This window comes from Gymnoscopelus microlampas (assembly GCF_963454915.1).
Source record: "Gymnoscopelus microlampas genome assembly, chromosome: 17".
NCBI lineage: Eukaryota > Metazoa > Chordata > Actinopteri > Myctophiformes > Myctophidae > Gymnoscopelus > Gymnoscopelus microlampas.
In genome coordinates this window covers 30,749,712-30,768,956 of record NC_139954.1, presented here as the reverse complement: position 1 = coordinate 30,768,956, position 19,245 = coordinate 30,749,712, and the positions used below count along the sequence as shown (strand labels likewise).

The 19,245-nt window shown below is 39.3% G+C and overlaps 1 protein-coding gene across 1 annotated transcript in view; it reads right to left on the bottom strand.

The window, feature by feature from the left end:
- Positions 1 to 243: 243 nt before the first annotated feature.
- Positions 244 to 19,245, bottom strand: part of LOC311064753 (glypican-6-like) — a 140,364-nt gene continuing 121,362 nt past the window's right edge. Inside the window, exons 7-9 of the mRNA XM_084084685.1 lie at positions 10,212 to 10,348; positions 6,477 to 6,652; positions 244 to 3,076 (exon numbers count right to left, since the gene is read on the bottom strand). Coding sequence (XP_083940811.1) covers positions 2,871 to 3,076; positions 6,477 to 6,652; positions 10,212 to 10,348 — 519 coding nt within the window. The 3' untranslated portion in view covers positions 244 to 2,870. The remainder of the gene's footprint in view (positions 3,077 to 6,476; positions 6,653 to 10,211; positions 10,349 to 19,245) is intronic.

Sequence of the window (19,245 nt, the reverse complement as noted above, 5' to 3'; positions counted from 1 at the left end):
GGGGCCTGGATGGCTTGGTTCCAGGCTTAAAATAATGAATATAAATATTTTTCGGAAATCTCTATGGGCAAAATGAATGGGCTTTTTATCTGTGGAACCACAAAATGTCCGCCACTGCTATTCTCTATAGCTATGAGAATATAGAGTTATTTAACACTTATTTTAACCAAAGTTCACTTACCCTACCTTTAACCCCTTGCGCAACAAGGTGTTAAATGGTGAAATTAAAATTGCAACCATATCTTTTATGTCAGGAAACACACTATTAAACATTTATTTTAAAACACTTGTTATTAGATACAGTACAAAGCTATTTGAATCTTTTTAATAAATATTTATTCTCAAGAAGAGTAACAAAACACAAATGCAATAGTCTTCATTGCATCAGGAAAAAAAACTGTAAGGCATATTTCAGGACATTACTCTTGTTAGCTTTAAAGTGTTTTCAAACCCCTAACATCCCTATTAACTGAATTCATTAGGAATTGAATTCAAACACTAATGCACTGATAGTAAAAAAAAAGAAGAAAAACTGCTGTTTCTTGCTAATTTTGTTTTTTGATTGATTCATATTCATATCCACATCCAGACCCACATCCCAGTTTTTAAATTTTATTGCAAAAATATTACCATTAAAAGTGCAATGATACAAAACCTAAAAAGGGTATCCTGTAAGATCATTATTCAGAATAAAGAATATTTCTCTAAAGGACTTGTAGACAAAAGGGACAAAAATGTTTGCACACCACATTTTTCTTTTTTGCCTCGTTTTGTCCTTCATTGAAATGTGAACACTAATACGGAGTAAACGGCAACAATGAAAGCTCAACACATTTTCTGTGATATACTGCAAAGCCCAACTGATAAGGGATATGATATAGTGTATATACTGGCTAATTCCCTTGAGATGTGAGCTTAGCCGGCCTTTGTGGTTTATTGAGCTGATGGACTCTCAGAGAGAACTGTGGATATACAGTGCTGCTCGGGGCTGGTTTTGTTGGCGTGAGTTGGGCGGCTGGATACTGCACGCCCCCTCCAGCAATCCCAAGCCTCTCATATTCTCTGTAAGCACGTTCTAGTGAGTAGTTTCGCCAGAGCATTCAGCCTTGTCCAGTCTGCACAGATTCTCATTTCACAGGTGACTGTGGTCGGCTACAAGCCTGTCTGTGGTACAGACGTAACCATTCAAGCTTAAGAGATACATTTGGGGACACTTCTTTTTTTTTCTTTTTGCATTTCTAGTCACCAATGTCTTCTATTTGGCACATACTCTCAGTATATTTTCCTCTCATTTGACTGTATTAACGAATTATCAATAATTTAACACTTTGAAGACATTTCACATACTTTTAAGACTGACTGAATGACAGCATTTATTCAATGCTGTTTTCTAGAAACTCAAATGCACGTCTTCAAGTTTTATTTAGAACAATTTGATAAAAACCTCTGTTGTTTAATGTAATCACAGAGTACATCATATTTTGTGCAGTCACATGCCAGGTACACATTTAATAGTTTTCCAATTTAAAACATCTATGAAATTTGTGGCACGGTCAAAGTCTAGCTATTTTCTTTACCTTGATCATACATATGTATAGCAATAACTGCATTTTCATTTGTGATTCTTTCTGGGTTCAAGGTACAATTGTCCACACCGTCTGATCCTGACACCAGGCCTCTGAATCCAGCATAACACGAAGGCATTTTGCAGATAACAACTAATACTTTGCAAGGCAAAAAAAGTATATGGAAATGTAAGCATGTGCATTTCAATAAAAGTTGGCATACTATAACTGAGAACATTTTAATCCTGAGTTGCCAGGCTAGGTTTCATATTTGATAAAAAGAGAAAATATAAATCAAATTCTTTATCCAACTTATGTTTACAGCCTGGTTAATCTCATGATAATTCATCAATTTTAATGAAACATTGGATGTGAGCACACTCAACTGTTAAGAGCATGCTTGGTTTGAGTCCAGGGATAAGGCAGCCATTGACCCATTTCAATTGATAGCCAAGAGCAAGGAGCTGGCTAAGAGCAGACCCATGACCAACCCCATGATATACCTTGGACACATTCCCTAAAAGACATCCTTTCTTTTCGCAACTTTGCTAAAGGGAAATCATGACACAAACATGGTAAGGTCATTGTTATTATTGTCATTGTGGTCTGCTCTCATAAAAGAATGCAGTCATTGGTAAAAATGTCATATTAGTTAGAGAACATCCAATTCATGTTGGTGGTCAATAATGATTAACTTATAAACTTACATAATCCATTATTGTGTATTATATACAAAATCACATTTTATATATAATTCACATGAACTATCTTTTCTGTTAAATATTCTGTTAAGCAATTGAACAATAGCAGACCACAGATGGAATCAACATTCAAGTGGTGGCCATTGCCTTGCATTTTAAAAGGCAATTTAGATTAGAAACCAGGCGATCACCCTTAATGTCCACATTTTCAATATGGTTCGACAAACAACACAACTGCCTTAAAAAAAAGTAACAATCAAAGTGCATGGGATTTTTTTCAACACTGAATCCTTCTTTAACATCTGCCATATGCAAACAAAATTGTATTTTTTTCAGCCTCTGGAGCAAAGTTTATCGGGGTGGCATCAACATTACACAGTGGTGTGATGCCAAACATATCAAGTCTAAGGATGGCACTGCACAATCTTTGGAAGGGCAGGAAATCAGGATGCATGACTGCTCTTTCTTAGAGCAGACCCCTCTTTGCCTCGAGGCCAAGCCAGCCTGACGACTGTCTGCTTGACTGTCGCTCCAAATCTGCCTGAATACAAAAAACAGTGAAAAGAGAAACCCTGCTGTCCAAGTTTAGCCACTTCCCCAAGCATTATCTCCATTGTCGGTGAAGTGCCAGGACTGAGAGGGCCAACATGGTTGGCAGGGCTAGCGAGGGGGCAAAGAGTGTGGCCGAGTCTTCCACGGGCCCACTCCGGTCTGCTTCCACCACGGGAGCCTCGCTGGCAGTAAAGTCCACGTCTGTAGTACAGGCCTCGGTGCAGCCACTGCCACTGCCTGATCCACTGCCCTCATCACCTACAACACAGGCAAGAGTAAGGAGGCTGCTTGAGAAAAATTAACCACTAGCATACGGCGAAAATAGCTGATCTACAAGGTCGAGATCAGCTATTTTTGGCGAAGATATTTTGTGTTGAGCGAAAATAGGAGAGGGCCTAGTATAGAGCATTTGGGAATCCAGTCAACTAAGTGTAGGGTTTATGTGAGGAGAAACATTAGACAAGGAATAGAACTGTGATAGATTATCACCCAGGCATTCATCATCACTGGGCGTTTAGAGTTGGAGGTTGGCGACAACAAATGCTGGATGATAATTTGTTTATCACATAAGCATAGCCTTATTTATTCACACAGGCAATAATAAAATAGCATTTGACCAGCACTTTAAGTGAATAAATAGATTAACATTACTGTCAACAAGGACCTATCTACCAACTAAATGGTAGTCCCGCTAGAGATTGGTTTCCGCTCAGTGTTTTGGTTCCTTTGTGCCTGGATAAACTCCTCAGCCCTGATTTTACCACATCCTCCGACTGTAGTTCTTCCCTGTTTGTCATATGACGATACTTAAGTAGTGAGGTCACTCGTGATGCCAGTTGAGCTGTGGTGGCAATTTAGCTGTGCTTATTGGTCAGCTGCCATAACCCCTCAGGAAGCTAAGGCTTTTGCAAAGAATTGGTTGGTTAGCTGCCATACATGTATGTGATATATGATAAATTCATTACGTACCTATACCTACCTTTTATTTTCCAGGTGAGAGGAGTGGTAAAAAGTTAAAGAGGGTGATGTACTGAGCTTATCACCTTCTTGAGGTTATCATTGCAAGCTAGAGTGTCACTGCATGCTGAACTGTCACATTGAGCGACCGTGCTGCTGAAGGAACTCACCATGTCTAACATAGAACAAATTCAACCACCAAAAACAGTTTCTGCAGATGACATGGAAGAATTCGCAGCTGAGAGGAGGAGTCACTTACAGCAGTGGTTCTCAATCAGTGGTCTGGGGACCACCAGTGGCCCTTGAGGGGGTTCCAGGTGGTCCCCAGCTAAATGATGGAGAGTCGGTAACCAAATGGACCCTTGAAACTCTTGAGAGTGTAAAATTAAACCTTTACGCTCTCAAGAGTTTAATTATTGTTAAACATCTGCATTACTTAATTAAATAATTGTTATTTTGATCAACGTTTGCCTGTTATCTCTCCTAAGGGTACCACATCAATACAGCATGGTATTGTAGACAAAATCTTATCCGACGACAACAAAATATTCTATTTTGGGTCTGAGAGGCTAAATCTCATCAAAAGGTGGTCTGTGGCTCAAATGCCAAATAAATAATGGACCTTGATATGAAAACGGTTGAAAACCACTGACATACAGTAATTTCATCCAGACACAAAGGAACCAAAAACAAAGAGCAGAAAACAGTGACCATCCATGATTCACAGAATGACTGTGTAGTGCACTGAGGGCCAGCAGGACCTGCCACGTTCTCAGCCAACTCATTCACCACAAGGTGGAGAAATCCCATGCAGACTATCATTTTGTTGGCAGGGGCAGTTCCTGGTTGGCAGCAATCTACCAAATTATCACCTGGCTCATCGGGGGCTGACATATTAGTTGATGTTGCAGTTACAATGGTATTGTGATGTCCATGTCAACTACATGTAAACTAAACTAAACTAAACTTTGGAAGATGGTAGATTGCTTGGCAACACAGCCAACCAGTGTTGATTTTGACTATTTTTAGTCATAGTCTTTTGAATAAAATTCTGTTTCATTTTAATCATATTTTAGTCACCTGAAATGTTTTACTTTTAGTCTAGTTTTAGTCGACTACTGTAAATATCTTAAGATTTTAGTCGACTAAATCCACAGTTGATTTGGCGGGCCGTGATGGCATCGAAATGATTCTCACTTAGCTGCATGCCGAAAATAGCTGATCTACAAGCTCACAACGCTTGTGAGCTTGTAGAGCAACTATTTTTGGTCTGTGACACCCGCAAGCTTAGTCTTAGTTGTCAATTTCTATTGGACCTCTTCTCCACTAGTCCCTCCCAAACATTTTAGTCTAGTTTTTATTTGTTGACGAAATTGTCAGTATATCTAGTCAAAGTTTTAGTCATCATAGCTTAGTTTTTATTTCGTTTTTATTTGGTTTTCGTAAGTGAGAAAAGGTAGTCAACAGACATTTTTCGTCATTTTTTAGTCGACGAAATCAACACTGCAGCCAACTGTGTGTAGGTGGGTGTAGATGGCATGCGAATATATATCTCTTGGCTGGAGCGGTGGGTTGTGCCCACATGCCTCTGGGCTGTTGATCTGTGCCTGCTGGCACAGACCTGTATGCTGCCAGCAGCACTGATAGAGCAACACCGATGGAGCAACAGATGAGAATGTCTGACATTCTGTCAAACACAGCATCCACACAGTCCAGCCCTTCAACATGGACTGTCATGCCAACAACACCCCGCCACGTTCTCAGCCAACTCTCTGCCCACATTTTTGGGGAAATCCCAGTGGGACTACCTGTTCGTTCGCTGGGTTTTTCATGGCGGTGCATGATATCTTGGATGCTGTTCAAGTTCTTCTCAAGCCACACAGCAGATTTTGACAGAATGTCAACCCATTTTGGCAGAATCAGCGTCCAGCAGTACAGGCGTGTGACAGTATTCTAGTGATAAGGACCAATGTTAAACTAAGTTGATTCATGTTCTAATTACAGGGTTCAGTTAGAAATGAATGATTATAATATTTCACAACAACAATAGTATCTTTGTTTACATTAATGTTGATTTATCTAAGCAATAAATGCTGTAATGAACTGAGATGAATTATGTCCTCATTAACGGTAGGCCTTGTTTTAATATATTTATTAAATTCAAGTGTTGATCAATGCTATTTTCTCATTGACATTCTCATTAATCTACATTCATTCACATTCATGATTTATGATTATACTTATTTCAGAACATTTCAGACTCAGAACTGAGTCCTCATTTACATTGTTTGTTTATTTAAGCAATACACCTCCAGAAGTTAAGTAAAACTGCACTGTTGTAAATGATATCAAGTATTGTTGATCAAATGCTATTTGCGAATAAATAAGGCTATAGGCATGAGCAGATGATCACCCAGCATTCATCGTTACCTGAGTCTATCCAATCTCACACAGGCATATCAGCCCCGGGCGGTTGATGAATGCCTGAGTGATAAAATATATAACTTGTATAATATACAAGTTACATAATGTACAACATATTATGTTGAACATTTCTTGGTGTCCATAGGGTTTAGTTAAATTGTATTCTTAAATAAAAAATATAAAATAATAATAAATACAATTAGAAAATAAACAAATTACTGTAAGGAGGCCAATTGTGTAGGAAAAATAATTGGATATGGTAATATTATATACTTACTTGAGTCTTGGAAGTAGATATCATTGCCATTGTAGGCATTCTTCAGCTTGTTGGTCATTACTCTCAGAGCCATTATCTGCTGGCGGATGAACGTGTCCGGGCGGGTGATGTCCACAGCCACCTCAGGGTTATTCACCTGATTGGTTAGTCCATCCTTCTGGACCTCAGGGAAGTACCTGGCATGGTAGACAAAGGACATTTATTATATTACTACACACTGGATTAACACAGTTTGTTTGTCTGAATGTAATGACACTTAACATTAAGTTTTCCGAGCTCTCCGGTATGCAGTGAATTGTATGGACTTCTCTCAAATAGAAGCTGTAAACCATACTCAGTATTCTGAAGTCTCACAGGCAGAGAGAATATAAAGCCTAATTAATACTTTGCTTGACAAAAATGACATACATTTGTCAAGTGACATATGTTGTGGGGGAGTGCAACAAAGTATAAATTAGCCTAAAACATGGGTTTCATTGTCGCTTTGATCTGTAGGCTCTAACACGGCAGAGATCCACACTGACAAGTTGAACATGTGACCTACACCCAGACAGTCGTGTTGACATACTCGAGATATCACTCCAGGGAAAACATGCTGTTTGTAACAAGAACTACTTGTGAGGCAGCTCCATGCACCTTCTGCACCAACAGTATTCATTTCTCTCAAGTCTCTCAGCAGCGTAAGAGAAAGAGATAACCGGTTGCTCTGTATACTCAAACATACATCAAAAATGTGTAGGGTGCTCTTGGAAAACAGGGACACAAACAGGATAAACAGAAAAACAATCCAGGCACTCCAGAATGTCAGAAAAAGTAAACAAGGAAGGAAATAATAATGCCTAAATCATTAAAAAGCCAACATGTTTTGACCACGGCTTCTTTTTAAACTAATCTCTCAGAATGTTGAACACTATTTGATGACATTTCAAATCCTCAATTGATTTGCCAATGAGAATACTAATCATCATTCACCTTTTGAATGAAATCGGTGCCAGAAAACCCATTTCTGCCACAAAAAAAAAAGATATAAATATGTATGTATTCATATGTCATAATAGTATGTATGTTTGTATTGTAGATATAATGTATATGTGACTGTAAGCATGTGTTATTTACAGCGGTCTCTCTGTCTCTCTGTCTGTGGAGGGAGCATGGTCGAGTGACCAAGTCAAGACTCAGAAAGGGAGCTTTGACTTAGTGCTGAGAGCCTAGTGCCAATCCTCTTCCTACTGGCCCATGTATAGTCAAAACTACACCCCTGCTCTACACTACATTTCCCAAAATGCACCAGCAAAATGGCCGCTCATTACCTGATGGGAAGCACCTGAAAATGAGTGGAGGTGCTCAATCATTATACAAACACACTTCCGAGAGAAGGAACTCCAAGTTCTACAAAGAAGTTCAGCCCAAAGACGCCAATGGTTGGTGAACTGGTTTTATTTACTTTGTTTTGCAATACTGCTTATGTGTTTGAAAATGTGTCTTATAATGTGTTCATGTTTCACTGGTTAAGTTTAAATTAAGGAACACATTGCAGCATTGTTGAAGGAACACATTGCAGCATTGTTCTCTTTTTGTGTTTGGAAAGAAAAGTATGAAATACAAAAGGATAATACAAAGTTAAAAAGGTTAAAATTCTGTTTATGATTTAAAACTACTAAAATGTAGAAAATTCATGAAATTACCATGTTATGGTTTATTTGAGTTAAGACTACTAAAATGTGGAATTCATGAATTTGCCATGTTTAAGAAATGCTTAAAATGCTAAGTGAAAAATAGCCGATCTACAAGCTTGTGGGTCTACTATTTTTCCTCAAATGTGTCTTTATTCCATTTAAATGACTTAAAGGTAGGGTAAGTGATTTGCGTTGGTTAAAATAATTGTTAAATAGCTCTATATTCTGATAGTACTCATTGCTATAGAGTGTTCGTTCAGTATTAGGAGTCTCCTTGTCTCTCCAGCTCTTTATAAAACAGAAAATGCATTTTCGTTTCAGTTTCATTTTATCCAACCAGGACAGAGAACTCAATCGGGATATAGATTAAACAAGTCAAATTGGAAGTGATGAAGCTAAGAAATGAGCAGGCAAAATTGGAACTGGAACACTATACAAATTAAGCCTAAAAATGGGTACTTTCTCCTGATTGGCTGAGATTTTGACACCTACCGAAAAATGTATTTTCTGTTTACTAAAGAGCTGGAGAGACAGGGAGACATCTGTTAACTGAAAAAACACACTATAGCAATTATAGCAATGATTACTATCAGTATTCAGTAAAGTATTTTAAACTTTTAACAAAATACTTTTTGTGTTAACCAAAAAATATCACTTACCCTACCTTTTTAAGGTTTATTCATTTTAAATGTTTAATTCATTTAAAATGTTTAATTAAAATGATTTACTTTAATAACTTGTTTAAGACATTAATTGGTTAACACTTTTTGTTTGGTCTAAGGGCTTTAATTGTTAAGACATTTAATTGTTTTAGAGCATTTATTGTTAAGACATTTGTTTTAAAACATTTATTATTTGAAAACCCTAAGTTGTTTAAAAAAATACCCTAATTTGTTGTAAAACGGCATTGTTGTTAAACCTTGTTTTCTCTGTCTTTTAAGGTTTACAACCTGACTGACTATGATTGACCAATCAACGAAAAGAAAACCAACCAAAATGAAATTTAAGAGTTGGGAAAAATAAAGAAGTTTGAGTTTAAGACTGAGTTGTGTCCTTGTCTTGGGTTTGGAGCTGAACTGTGAAAGAACTTGACAATCAGTTTGTATTGAGAGAGAGAGAGAGAGACAATGTTGCCATGTCCATTAATTGTAAGCGACTTTGAGCGAGGAGGAATGGAGGCAAATGGAGAAATTCACAGACCGGATTGTTTATTTCTCGCGCAACCTGGCAACGTTGATTCTCCGTGAAGACTCTAGCGTTGTTGATAATGTTGTCTTTGGGATGTACATGGTACGTGAATGACGGACGTATTACCGTGAGTGTGGTGTGATAGAGACATGACCAAAGTGAAAGCAACGGCGCGGGTTGAAGCGAAGTGGTCGCGTGTGTTGTTGTGGGACTGGGGAGATTGATTTCAATGGCGTCTGCGTCGTGTTGGCTCGCGGTGCGTCGGTTTCGCTCGGCGGTGGTCGGTGCTCACGCTAAAGGGAACAAAATGGTGTACCCGTAATGTTGTCAGTTTGTGCTGGTTGCAATTAATTATGCTCCGAGGAGGCAAATGTGTGGTGAGCAATGAAAAGAAGTCTACGCCACCCGTAAATGAATCGTGCACATTGTGGCTTGTGTTGTTAGTGGCTTGTGGTGTTGTGTTTAGTGCGAAACAATGAGACGGGAGTGAATGATGACGGAAGACGGGACTTATCTCTAATGTATTATAGGATATCTGAGCATTGAGAGTTCACTCTCACAATTCCTGCTTTATTCTGAGATAAAAAACAAAACGCCTTTATAAATGTATTCAGTGGTTGAAATTAGCTTCCATAAGTTATACTTCACATTTCCTGGACTGAAAATGTGTAAGATTGATTTTGTAATTCACAAAGTGTAGTACTGCAATGACTCAGTTAGAAAATTATAACCAAATAATGCAATAGCATATTGAACAACTCAGTCAGTGAACGTAAATAATGTCATTCTTCATTCAAGGCAGGTGATAGCAGCCTTTGAATTTCTGCTGTAAATATCCTGCTAGATTCTACTCTACTGCTATGCTCATTACCTGCCCTTGGTGTGTCCATTCCAACACTGCTCATCACCAGTCTCTCCAGTCGTCACGTTGTTCTCCACACAGATCTCCTCAGGAAGACTGGACCAAAACTTCTTAGAGAACTTCAGTTTCTCCTTTATGTCAATCACCTGCGGGGAGAAGGGTAATGTTAGCTAGAGACTTTCTTTAACCATTTAATATACTATATACTTCGTTGACTGGGGACTCCCAGGGGACTATCCTTGGCCCCCTCCTTTTCCCCCCTCATTACCAAATCTCTTCAGCGAAAATAGCCAATCTACAATCTCTCAACAACACATAGCATTGCAATGCGTTCTGAGCTTGTACAGTAGATCGACTATTTTCACAGTTTGCCTATTAGGACATTCCCAGAAAAGGGACGCTACTAGGGTTCAAGTAGTTTGTGATGAACAGATGATCACATCCAGCACTGGCACTGGCAGTACGTGAGTTCAAAATTATGTGCAAAAATTGCTTGAACAAAACGCTTGAACTCATTTTGTTGTTGGTCCTTAATAAAGGAATAGCACTTTTGAGCATAGAAACACTATGCGCTTATTTAGAGGAAATGCAGCAACTTTTTAAAGTTGTATGACAACGTCACATGCTCAGCTGGTGTGTGTAAGATACAAAGAAGACGTCTGTGGGGGATATTCAACTTAATCCCTGTGCCAGAAAACTCAGAAATACTCTTTCACTCCTTAATGTATTGTTGAACATTGTAGAACCTTGGGTTGTATAACTACATAGCCAAGATAATATATGATCAGAGGTACCAGCACTCATCCTTCAGAGACTTTTATTTAGTTGGCACAGGCAGCATACAGAGCAATGTATGCCAAGATAATACATGAAAAATGAGTTACTTAGTAAAATGGCTGTAATCATGTTATTGAATTTGAAAGATCTACTGTGATACACTGAAATCTGTGACCCGTTGGATTCTGTGATGTTAAGAGGGTACGCGATTAGGATTAATGTAACATGAATATAGCCATTTCAGCAAATCAGAAAATAATAATACTACAACTACAACTACTACTAGCACTACTAATAATATAATTTGTACAGCAACCTATCCTGGACTTCTATCTCCTTTCTGAACCCTTACTGTACCTACAGTATATAGGCCCCTAGCAATATCTGAATATGTCACAATATATTCTACCACTAAACTGTCCTCGATAGAGACAAAGGAGAAGGGAATCATACACTGTGCACTGTTTTTATTTGTATTAAAGAATATCGTACAGAGGGAAATATTATGACGCTGACCGGTCTGAAATCTCATATTTACATTTTGGGTTTCATTTTCTTATTTTGAAATGAATAATGTCAACTATGACTATGTCAACTTGCAGTATTATTCAGATTTAGAGTAGCCTACTGAATGATGAATAATCCATAACAGTTTGGCCGAGTGACATACAGTAGCTTGCTTCACGATGGAGGCTGGCCTTTTTTTTTTTATCGAAAACCCAGGATTTGACATTCCCCTGAAGTCTTGAGGGAAAGTCTGATAGTGGCAGGTCATCTCCATTATCGGCTTCCCTCTGACATGCTGTTGGCTTACGCAAAATTGTACTGAACCTGAGCAGAACATGAAAGGTGGTGTGATGACAGTGTTATGCTTGCTGTAGGCCCCAACACTGCTTTTGATGTGTTAATCCTGTCACAGGAGATGTCAAAACACTCCCAACAGGCCTGATACTGCCCAGAGGGTCAAACGCCACTCACTGCAACAGATTGGCTAGTAATATTTAAGTAAACCTCACACATCTGAAGGATTGACCTGGAAACCGTGGTTCTCAAAGTGGGGTCCTTGAGCCTTCCAGGGGGTCCCCAGCGAAATTACCTATCTTATTTTTTCGAGTATAATGGTTGACGCGTTGTGTGCTTGTAGATTGGCTATATTCAAAACATTTTTGACAAATCTTGACAAAACGTCTATTATGGGGGTCCCTAGCAAAAACGTTTTCAGATAGGTGGTATTCAATCATTTTGGGGTCCTTGACATGAAAATGTTTGAGAACCACTGATCTAGAAAATGCTATGAATTAACATGTTTAATGATGAATTCCTTCTCATTGCGTGAATAATCAAATTGAGTCAAGATAAAAATGGAAATTACATTACCTTTCCTGTCATATTACAATGAGCTCTAAAAATATAAAGTCTTTGTCCAAGTCACCATAAAACGGGTCCCTAGCATGTTCGAGAGAGAGAGAGAGAGAGAGAGAGAGAGAGAGAGAGAGAGAGAGAGAGAGAGAGAGAGAGAGAGAGAGAGAGAGAGAGAGAGAGAGAGAGAGAGAGAGAGAGAGAGAGAGAGAGAGAGAGAGAGAGAGAGAGAGAGAGAGAGAGAGAGAGAGAGAGAGAGAGAGAGACTCTCTAACGGAAGCTCTTCACAAAATAGCGAAGGTCACTGAAGTCCATCTCGGTCTTCACTGCCCATGAATTAATAATACTACTGCAACAAGCAATCTGGCATGTAATGTGCTACAATGCACACTAGGTGGCACTATGTCTTTGAGGAATGGGTGTTGCGAGTTGGCCGGGGATGGGGGGACAACAGGAGACAGCAAAACACACTCATTACAAATGCATAAATGAATATTACTTTTTAAATGAAAATGTGTAAATATGTCTCATGCAAATCACATTCATAATTAATACAATATGGCTTCATTAAATTTACATGACCTAACATGGAACTGCACTGCCTTTTGGAATACTGTTTATCATGCTATGGGAAAGCTTGTTATGAAACGGGGTGTAAATGCAACTAGTATACTGTTTCTGTGGCACAACCGCATTCACGCATGCAAACAGAGAAAAATAAACAAATCAATAAACAATCTACCACGATAAGATGACAAGCAGATATGATGTCCACATAACATAACATGACGAAGCATGGAGTGGAAGGTAGTGCACATACATGCACATGTAAAAGAGGGACGTTTTCTACAAACAGCCATCAGACAATATAGGTGATGTTCTAATCAAAATGATTATGAGAGATCAGACAGAAGCACCCCGCCCCCCATGCCTCACACCAGGAAATTACACTGCCTTTGTTTTCAATGACATCCTAACTGATGATTATCATCCTGATGTTTGATAGTGACTATTCTGGTGCCTGATGACATTAAAGGTGCCATTAGTGTGCGGTAGTTATGGTTCTGTAATCAGCGTTGACAAGACACCCATGAGAGGAGTTTATGGTGGGGACGTGCAGGCTGAGATCTTGTCTGTGTCAAGTTATTTGTTTGAAAATCCGCATCAAATAATTAATCACAACAAGGTGTATGATACACCTTGTTGTGATTAATTATTTGATGCGGATATGCCTTAGGAAGGCACCTTCCTAATCATTCCCTCTTATGTGTACAGTGTGAACAACACAACTACTGAATTAAGCTTTTTGTGGTAAAAGCAAAGCGTCTCGGAAGCCTACAGCTACTCTAAGATTAAGATGTTTGGCATACAGCATTTGGGAGGCCAACGTTCTATACATTGCCCACATCCATATGTGGTAGACTAGTGCCAAAAAAAGAACCCTAGTGTGGCCTTCATTATTCTGCTTTAAGTATCATATATTATTTATAATCTATTCCTCTTCAAGGTTTGAGGCAGCGCTTTTGGCTAGTGACAGAATCTTTTAACAGTACCCCCAGGGTGTGTGGTTAAGGGATCAGTTTCGGACAACTTTGCAAATGCGGATTTAGTTTCAGATTTACAGAACCAGGCATAATGTAGTTGGGAAATGTGCGATTGATTCAGTGTTGTATTTATCAAGATTGCAGAGGCTCAAACGGACAGCCGAGATGTTTCCTTTGCTTCAACTTGGATTAAAAAAATATATATAATAAAAAAGAAAACAAAGCAAATGTATCCACTTGTACATTTCTTTGTAAAGGTCACCTAAAAAGTGCTTGAGTTTCGAATTTTGATAGAGGTCACCTAAAAAGTGCTTGGCTTCAGAATAATGGGGAGTGATTAGTCATGATTAAACATCAATTCATGAAAACTGCAGGAGACTGGAGTCTTCTCTGCTATTTCTATCCTTTTCTCCTCAACCATATTCTCTCTTTCTGCCCTCTCCCTGGTTTCTGTCCTGAGCCATATATTACTTCACTGTGGTTTCACCTATTTTTCTGCACTTCCTCTCTCCATCCATTTTATTATTGGGATGGGTCTGTCTCGCTGGTCTCAAACGTAAGTGTTAGTCATCACAGAACTGTCTTTTTCTCTTGTGCGCTATGGGCTTTTATTTATTCCTGTCTAATAGAGTAGGTCTGAGCTGAGTCCAGCTTTAGTACACATTTGATAGAGAGGAGCTTTGTCAATAAGACCCCATGACTGGACCCCTTACGTGTCATTTTTTGCACTTTCAGAGTTAGATCAACCTTAAGGATCTTGCTGTGTGTATTCCCAACATCAATCGATCAGTCAGTTGTAAACTTTTTCTCACTCGCTTTCATCTCGACCGTCTGCTGGTGTGTTGAGAGGAATACCAACAGGGAAACAGAAGCCGACAGGACTAGACAGCTATACAAGGGATTACTTCAGTAAGTAAATATCATTTAAAGGGAACAACTACATGCTATTCTCATATAGCAGTCTGTCACATCAACATATGGCCTCACCTTTCAACTCATAGGAATGAGTATTATGTCAAACCCAACATATTGAATACACATAGTTTGCTCATTATGGAAAAAAAAGTGGGTAGCCTGTAAAGACAAACAACCTATAGCACGAGATAATAATGTACCAAGCTCATTCTGTATTGTGTTTACCTACACTCTGTGTATTTCTAACAGCATTTGTTATCCGCCTTTGAACTCATAATGAATGTACGTTTGTGAGCACTCTGCGTGAGTGTACGCACATGCACCCATGCATCCATGCATGACCTGACACATGCATTGGTATTGGCCTGTGTGTGTCTTCAGCGAGAAGTGGCTGAATGCCACCGTTCGGCTCAGCATACAAATGTGAGTCAACTGTACTCTGGCCAGTGGTGTTCAGATGCCCTTGCCTATACTCAGATCAAAAGCTGACGTGTCACAAGCTTTGAAGCTTCTGTCACACTCCTGCCGGCTGCAGGATGTCAGGGACCCCAGTTCTTTTAACTGTCTGAGAGATGATGCCCCATTGAAGAGCTGTCAACCTCTCATATCGTCCCTGTCGGGCAGAAACCTTGTATCTCCATATTTCGTTTTTTTGTTATTTTTTCCACTTCCTGAAAAGTAGCCATTTTGGTCATACAAGGTTTCCACCCGACAGTGATATGAATGTGTAAGCTGGACCATCTCCCACTGAAAACCTTTACGCAGCTCACACGCAACACCACCCTTTAGCCTGACTTGACCCTGACCCCTATCCATCTCTCCGTTTCTCTCTCTGTTCAATTATACAAAACTTTTTTTTTCTCTCTCTCTCTCTCTCACTCTCGTTTCTTTCTCCTTGTTAGACATTCTGTTTCACAGGCTGCTTAAATATACCAACGTTTTGATAAATTAACAGTGAATCCTTTGTTTCAAGCTAATATCAACAGATGTCATCGCTACAGTACTTGACATTAAGCACATCCCTCTGCCGCAAGTCTGAGCTAAATTAGTGCATGTCCTGGCTAATCATAGACTGAGCAGTAGGTCTCGCCACTAAACCACAAGGGGCAGACAACTCCTCGATCAACTTATTTTCCCTGGCAACCGCTGCTCCTGTCTTGCATTAAAATAGTTTTTCATTTGATACGAACGCTGTATTCTTTGTGCATCTCAATTACAGAGTTAAGGAGTTGGTTCAGCTCCCCCCCAAACGCTTTCCATGCCATAAGATTCTCTCTGACCAGTGACCACGTTGACTTCAGACTGAAGGGTTTCTCAAAAGGAGAAAGCCCACAGCAAGAATAACTCTGCCTCTTCATCACATTCTTAAGAACCCCATGTCAGAATTCTTGTAAAAGCAATGTTGAACTTTGGTAGAACCTTTGGTTATATGCTACCTGGGCATAATCTGAGTCCAGAAAGTATCCAATGTTATCTGTAGCTGTGAACAAGACACCATCATTAGCAATTCCATTCACTCTCATTGAGAAACAGGTCTCAAAAGTATGCTTTTGGTACATAAAACAAAGTGAAACAAAGCCGATATAAAAAAAAAAGTCCTGTAATGTGAGCAAAGTGAAATGGCTTTATTTCTGCTACATTATTCAAAACTTAATAGGCCACTAATACCGGTGTAACGCGAGCAACAATGCAATGCTATAGCAGGTGAAACAGGCAAAAAAATATTATTTTATGTTCATACGGATACAGGATAGGTGGGCACTAGGGACATCTAGGCACCTCAAAGTAAAATTGGCTATTTTGTCCAAAATGGTAAAAAAAATGCAATTGAAAAAGGGTCTTAAGTAATGTAAAGTATACATGATGTGAACATCATGTATACGGTACATCATTATCAGACTTCATTTTATCCTTCAACTTTTTCGCAATCGCAATAATTGGACTCAGATCATGGCCGGATAGCTATACAACCCAAGGCTCTATGAAGGTTCAACATCACTTTAAATGTTGTGTGTCAGTAGGCAGAGAGACGGACATAGACAGACGGACATAGACAGACAGGCAGGCAGGCAGGCAGGCAGACAGACAGACAGACAGACAGACAGACAGACAGACAGACAGACAAGATCAGACTGTCCTCCAAGTCTGTGTATAGGTTGTGTTTGTGCGGCACTGAACACTCAGCTTGTGCTGCAATAGTGTCGAATGTCAGAGCAGGGAGGCCCTATGGGTGCGTGTCCCTGGACATGGCTATTTAATCACTGGGTGTCTAACACCTCATAAAGCCCTCCTCCTGGGCTCAGGTCTACCCATAAACAGCAGACTCTCTCAACCAAGACCCACCATCTGTCTCTAAAGCACTTTTTACATATTAAAAAAAGAAAAGAGATAATATTGGCTAGACAGAAGCATAACGTTGCTGTCAGGCGGAAACCTTGTATGTCCAAAACCATTACTTTTTAGGAAATGGAAAAATAATGTTGCTCCAATGGAAGTTCCAATGTAGTTATTATTTAGTCACAAGTCATGTTTTTCATTGGTTAAATATTTAGAAAACCCACTTTAAACCTTGCGTCCCTATGTTGGGCCTATCATTATAGGTAAAAATCTATTATTATATATATTTTTAAATAGCATCTATAACAATGCATCGCATCACGTTGTGAGGTTGTAGATGTTCGCCAAGCCTGCTTGTCACAACTACAGTTAGTCCAAAACGCGGCCTCTTAACAGGGGCACGGAAGTATGATCACATCTCCCCGATTCTTACCTCCCTACACTGGCTCCCTGTTCGTTACACGATTCAGTTTAAGATTTTAATGTTTGTTTTTAAGTCTTTAAATGGGTTGGCACCATTGTACATATCGTAGCTTCCACCTCCCAATAACTCTACAAGGGTCTTGAGGTCTACTGACCAGTCACTTCTTAAGGTCACACCCACAAAGCTGAAGACCTGGGGAGATAGATCATTTTCTGCTCTATCGCCCAAACGATGGAACGAGCTTTCACCCCATGTTAGAGCGTCTCAAACCCTGCCTTTGTTTAAATCACGCATGAAAACTCACTTGTACTCCTTGGCGTTCAAAAATTCAGGCAATGTGTCTATATGTTGTCCTGTTTATTACGGGGCCAGAGCTCTGCTCTGGACACGTATTGTTATTCGCATTATTCTGTCACTTCTGCCACTTTTCGCAGTTCTGGCTGAACCGTGCAGTCGCTTTTTACGAAACTCGGCCATATGGTAGATGGTCATGAAAAACGATCAAGAAATAATTCTCACACTCATTCGTCAAAAGGTGGCGCTATAGCACTCAATTGAAAAATGCCAACTTTGAACAGGTACAACTCATGCCCTGTTTGACCTACAGCCATGAAACTTGGATACACATATGCGTCTCCTCATGCTGAACAACTTTCACACTCTGACTTTTGACCTCTGACCTTTAGATCTCCCACCATTTTGAATTATATGAAAAACAGTCATTGGCTCCTAACTTCTGCATTTTTTCACTTATGGAAAATCCGTTGGAAATTTTTGTAGAAAGTGGTCCAAAGTTCAAGTGTGAAACGTTTTGTGCAGATTGCTCAAAAATCCCAGGAGGAGATAGATTTTAACTATTACAGTTTTATGAAAATTATTCATCTGTGCCTAAAACATACATGCAGACTCACATTTCTTTGAAACTTTGCAGAAATGTAGAGGGTCATTCCAAATATCACTGAAACCAATCTTACTCCAATTGGCCAAAAGGGGGCGCTATAGCAATTTTTTGAAAAGGCAGACTTTAAACAGGCATAAGTCATGCCTCGTTTGGCCGAAAGTCGTGAAACTTGCTTACACATGTGCCTTGACTCATGAGGAACACACGTATCGATTTGACCATTAAGCTCCGCCCTTAGATTTTCCGCAATTTTGAGCAGTTTGAAAAATACTTGTTTTTGCCAGTTCTGGCTTAACCGTGCATACGCTTTTTACGAAACTCGGCCATATGGTAGATGCTCATGAAAAACTACCAAGAAATAATTCTCACACTCATTCGTCAAAGGGTGGCGCTATAGCACTCAATTGAAAGTGCCAACTTTGAACAGGTACAACTCATGCCCTGTTTGACCTACAACCATGAAACTTCGATACACACATGCGTCTCTTCATGCCCGACAACTTTCGTGGTCTGACTTTTGACCTCTGACCTTTAGATCGCCCACCATTTTGAATTATATGAAAAACAGTCATTGGCTCCTAACTTCTGCATTTTTTCACTTATGGAAAATCCGTTGGAAATTTTTGTAGGCAGTGGTCCAAAGTTCATGTGTAAAATGTTTTGTGCAGATTGCTCAAAAATCCCAGGAGGAGATAGATTTTAATTATTACAGTTTTATGAAAATTATTCATCTGTGCCTAAAACATTCATGCAGACTCACATTTCTTTGAAACTTGGCAGAAATGT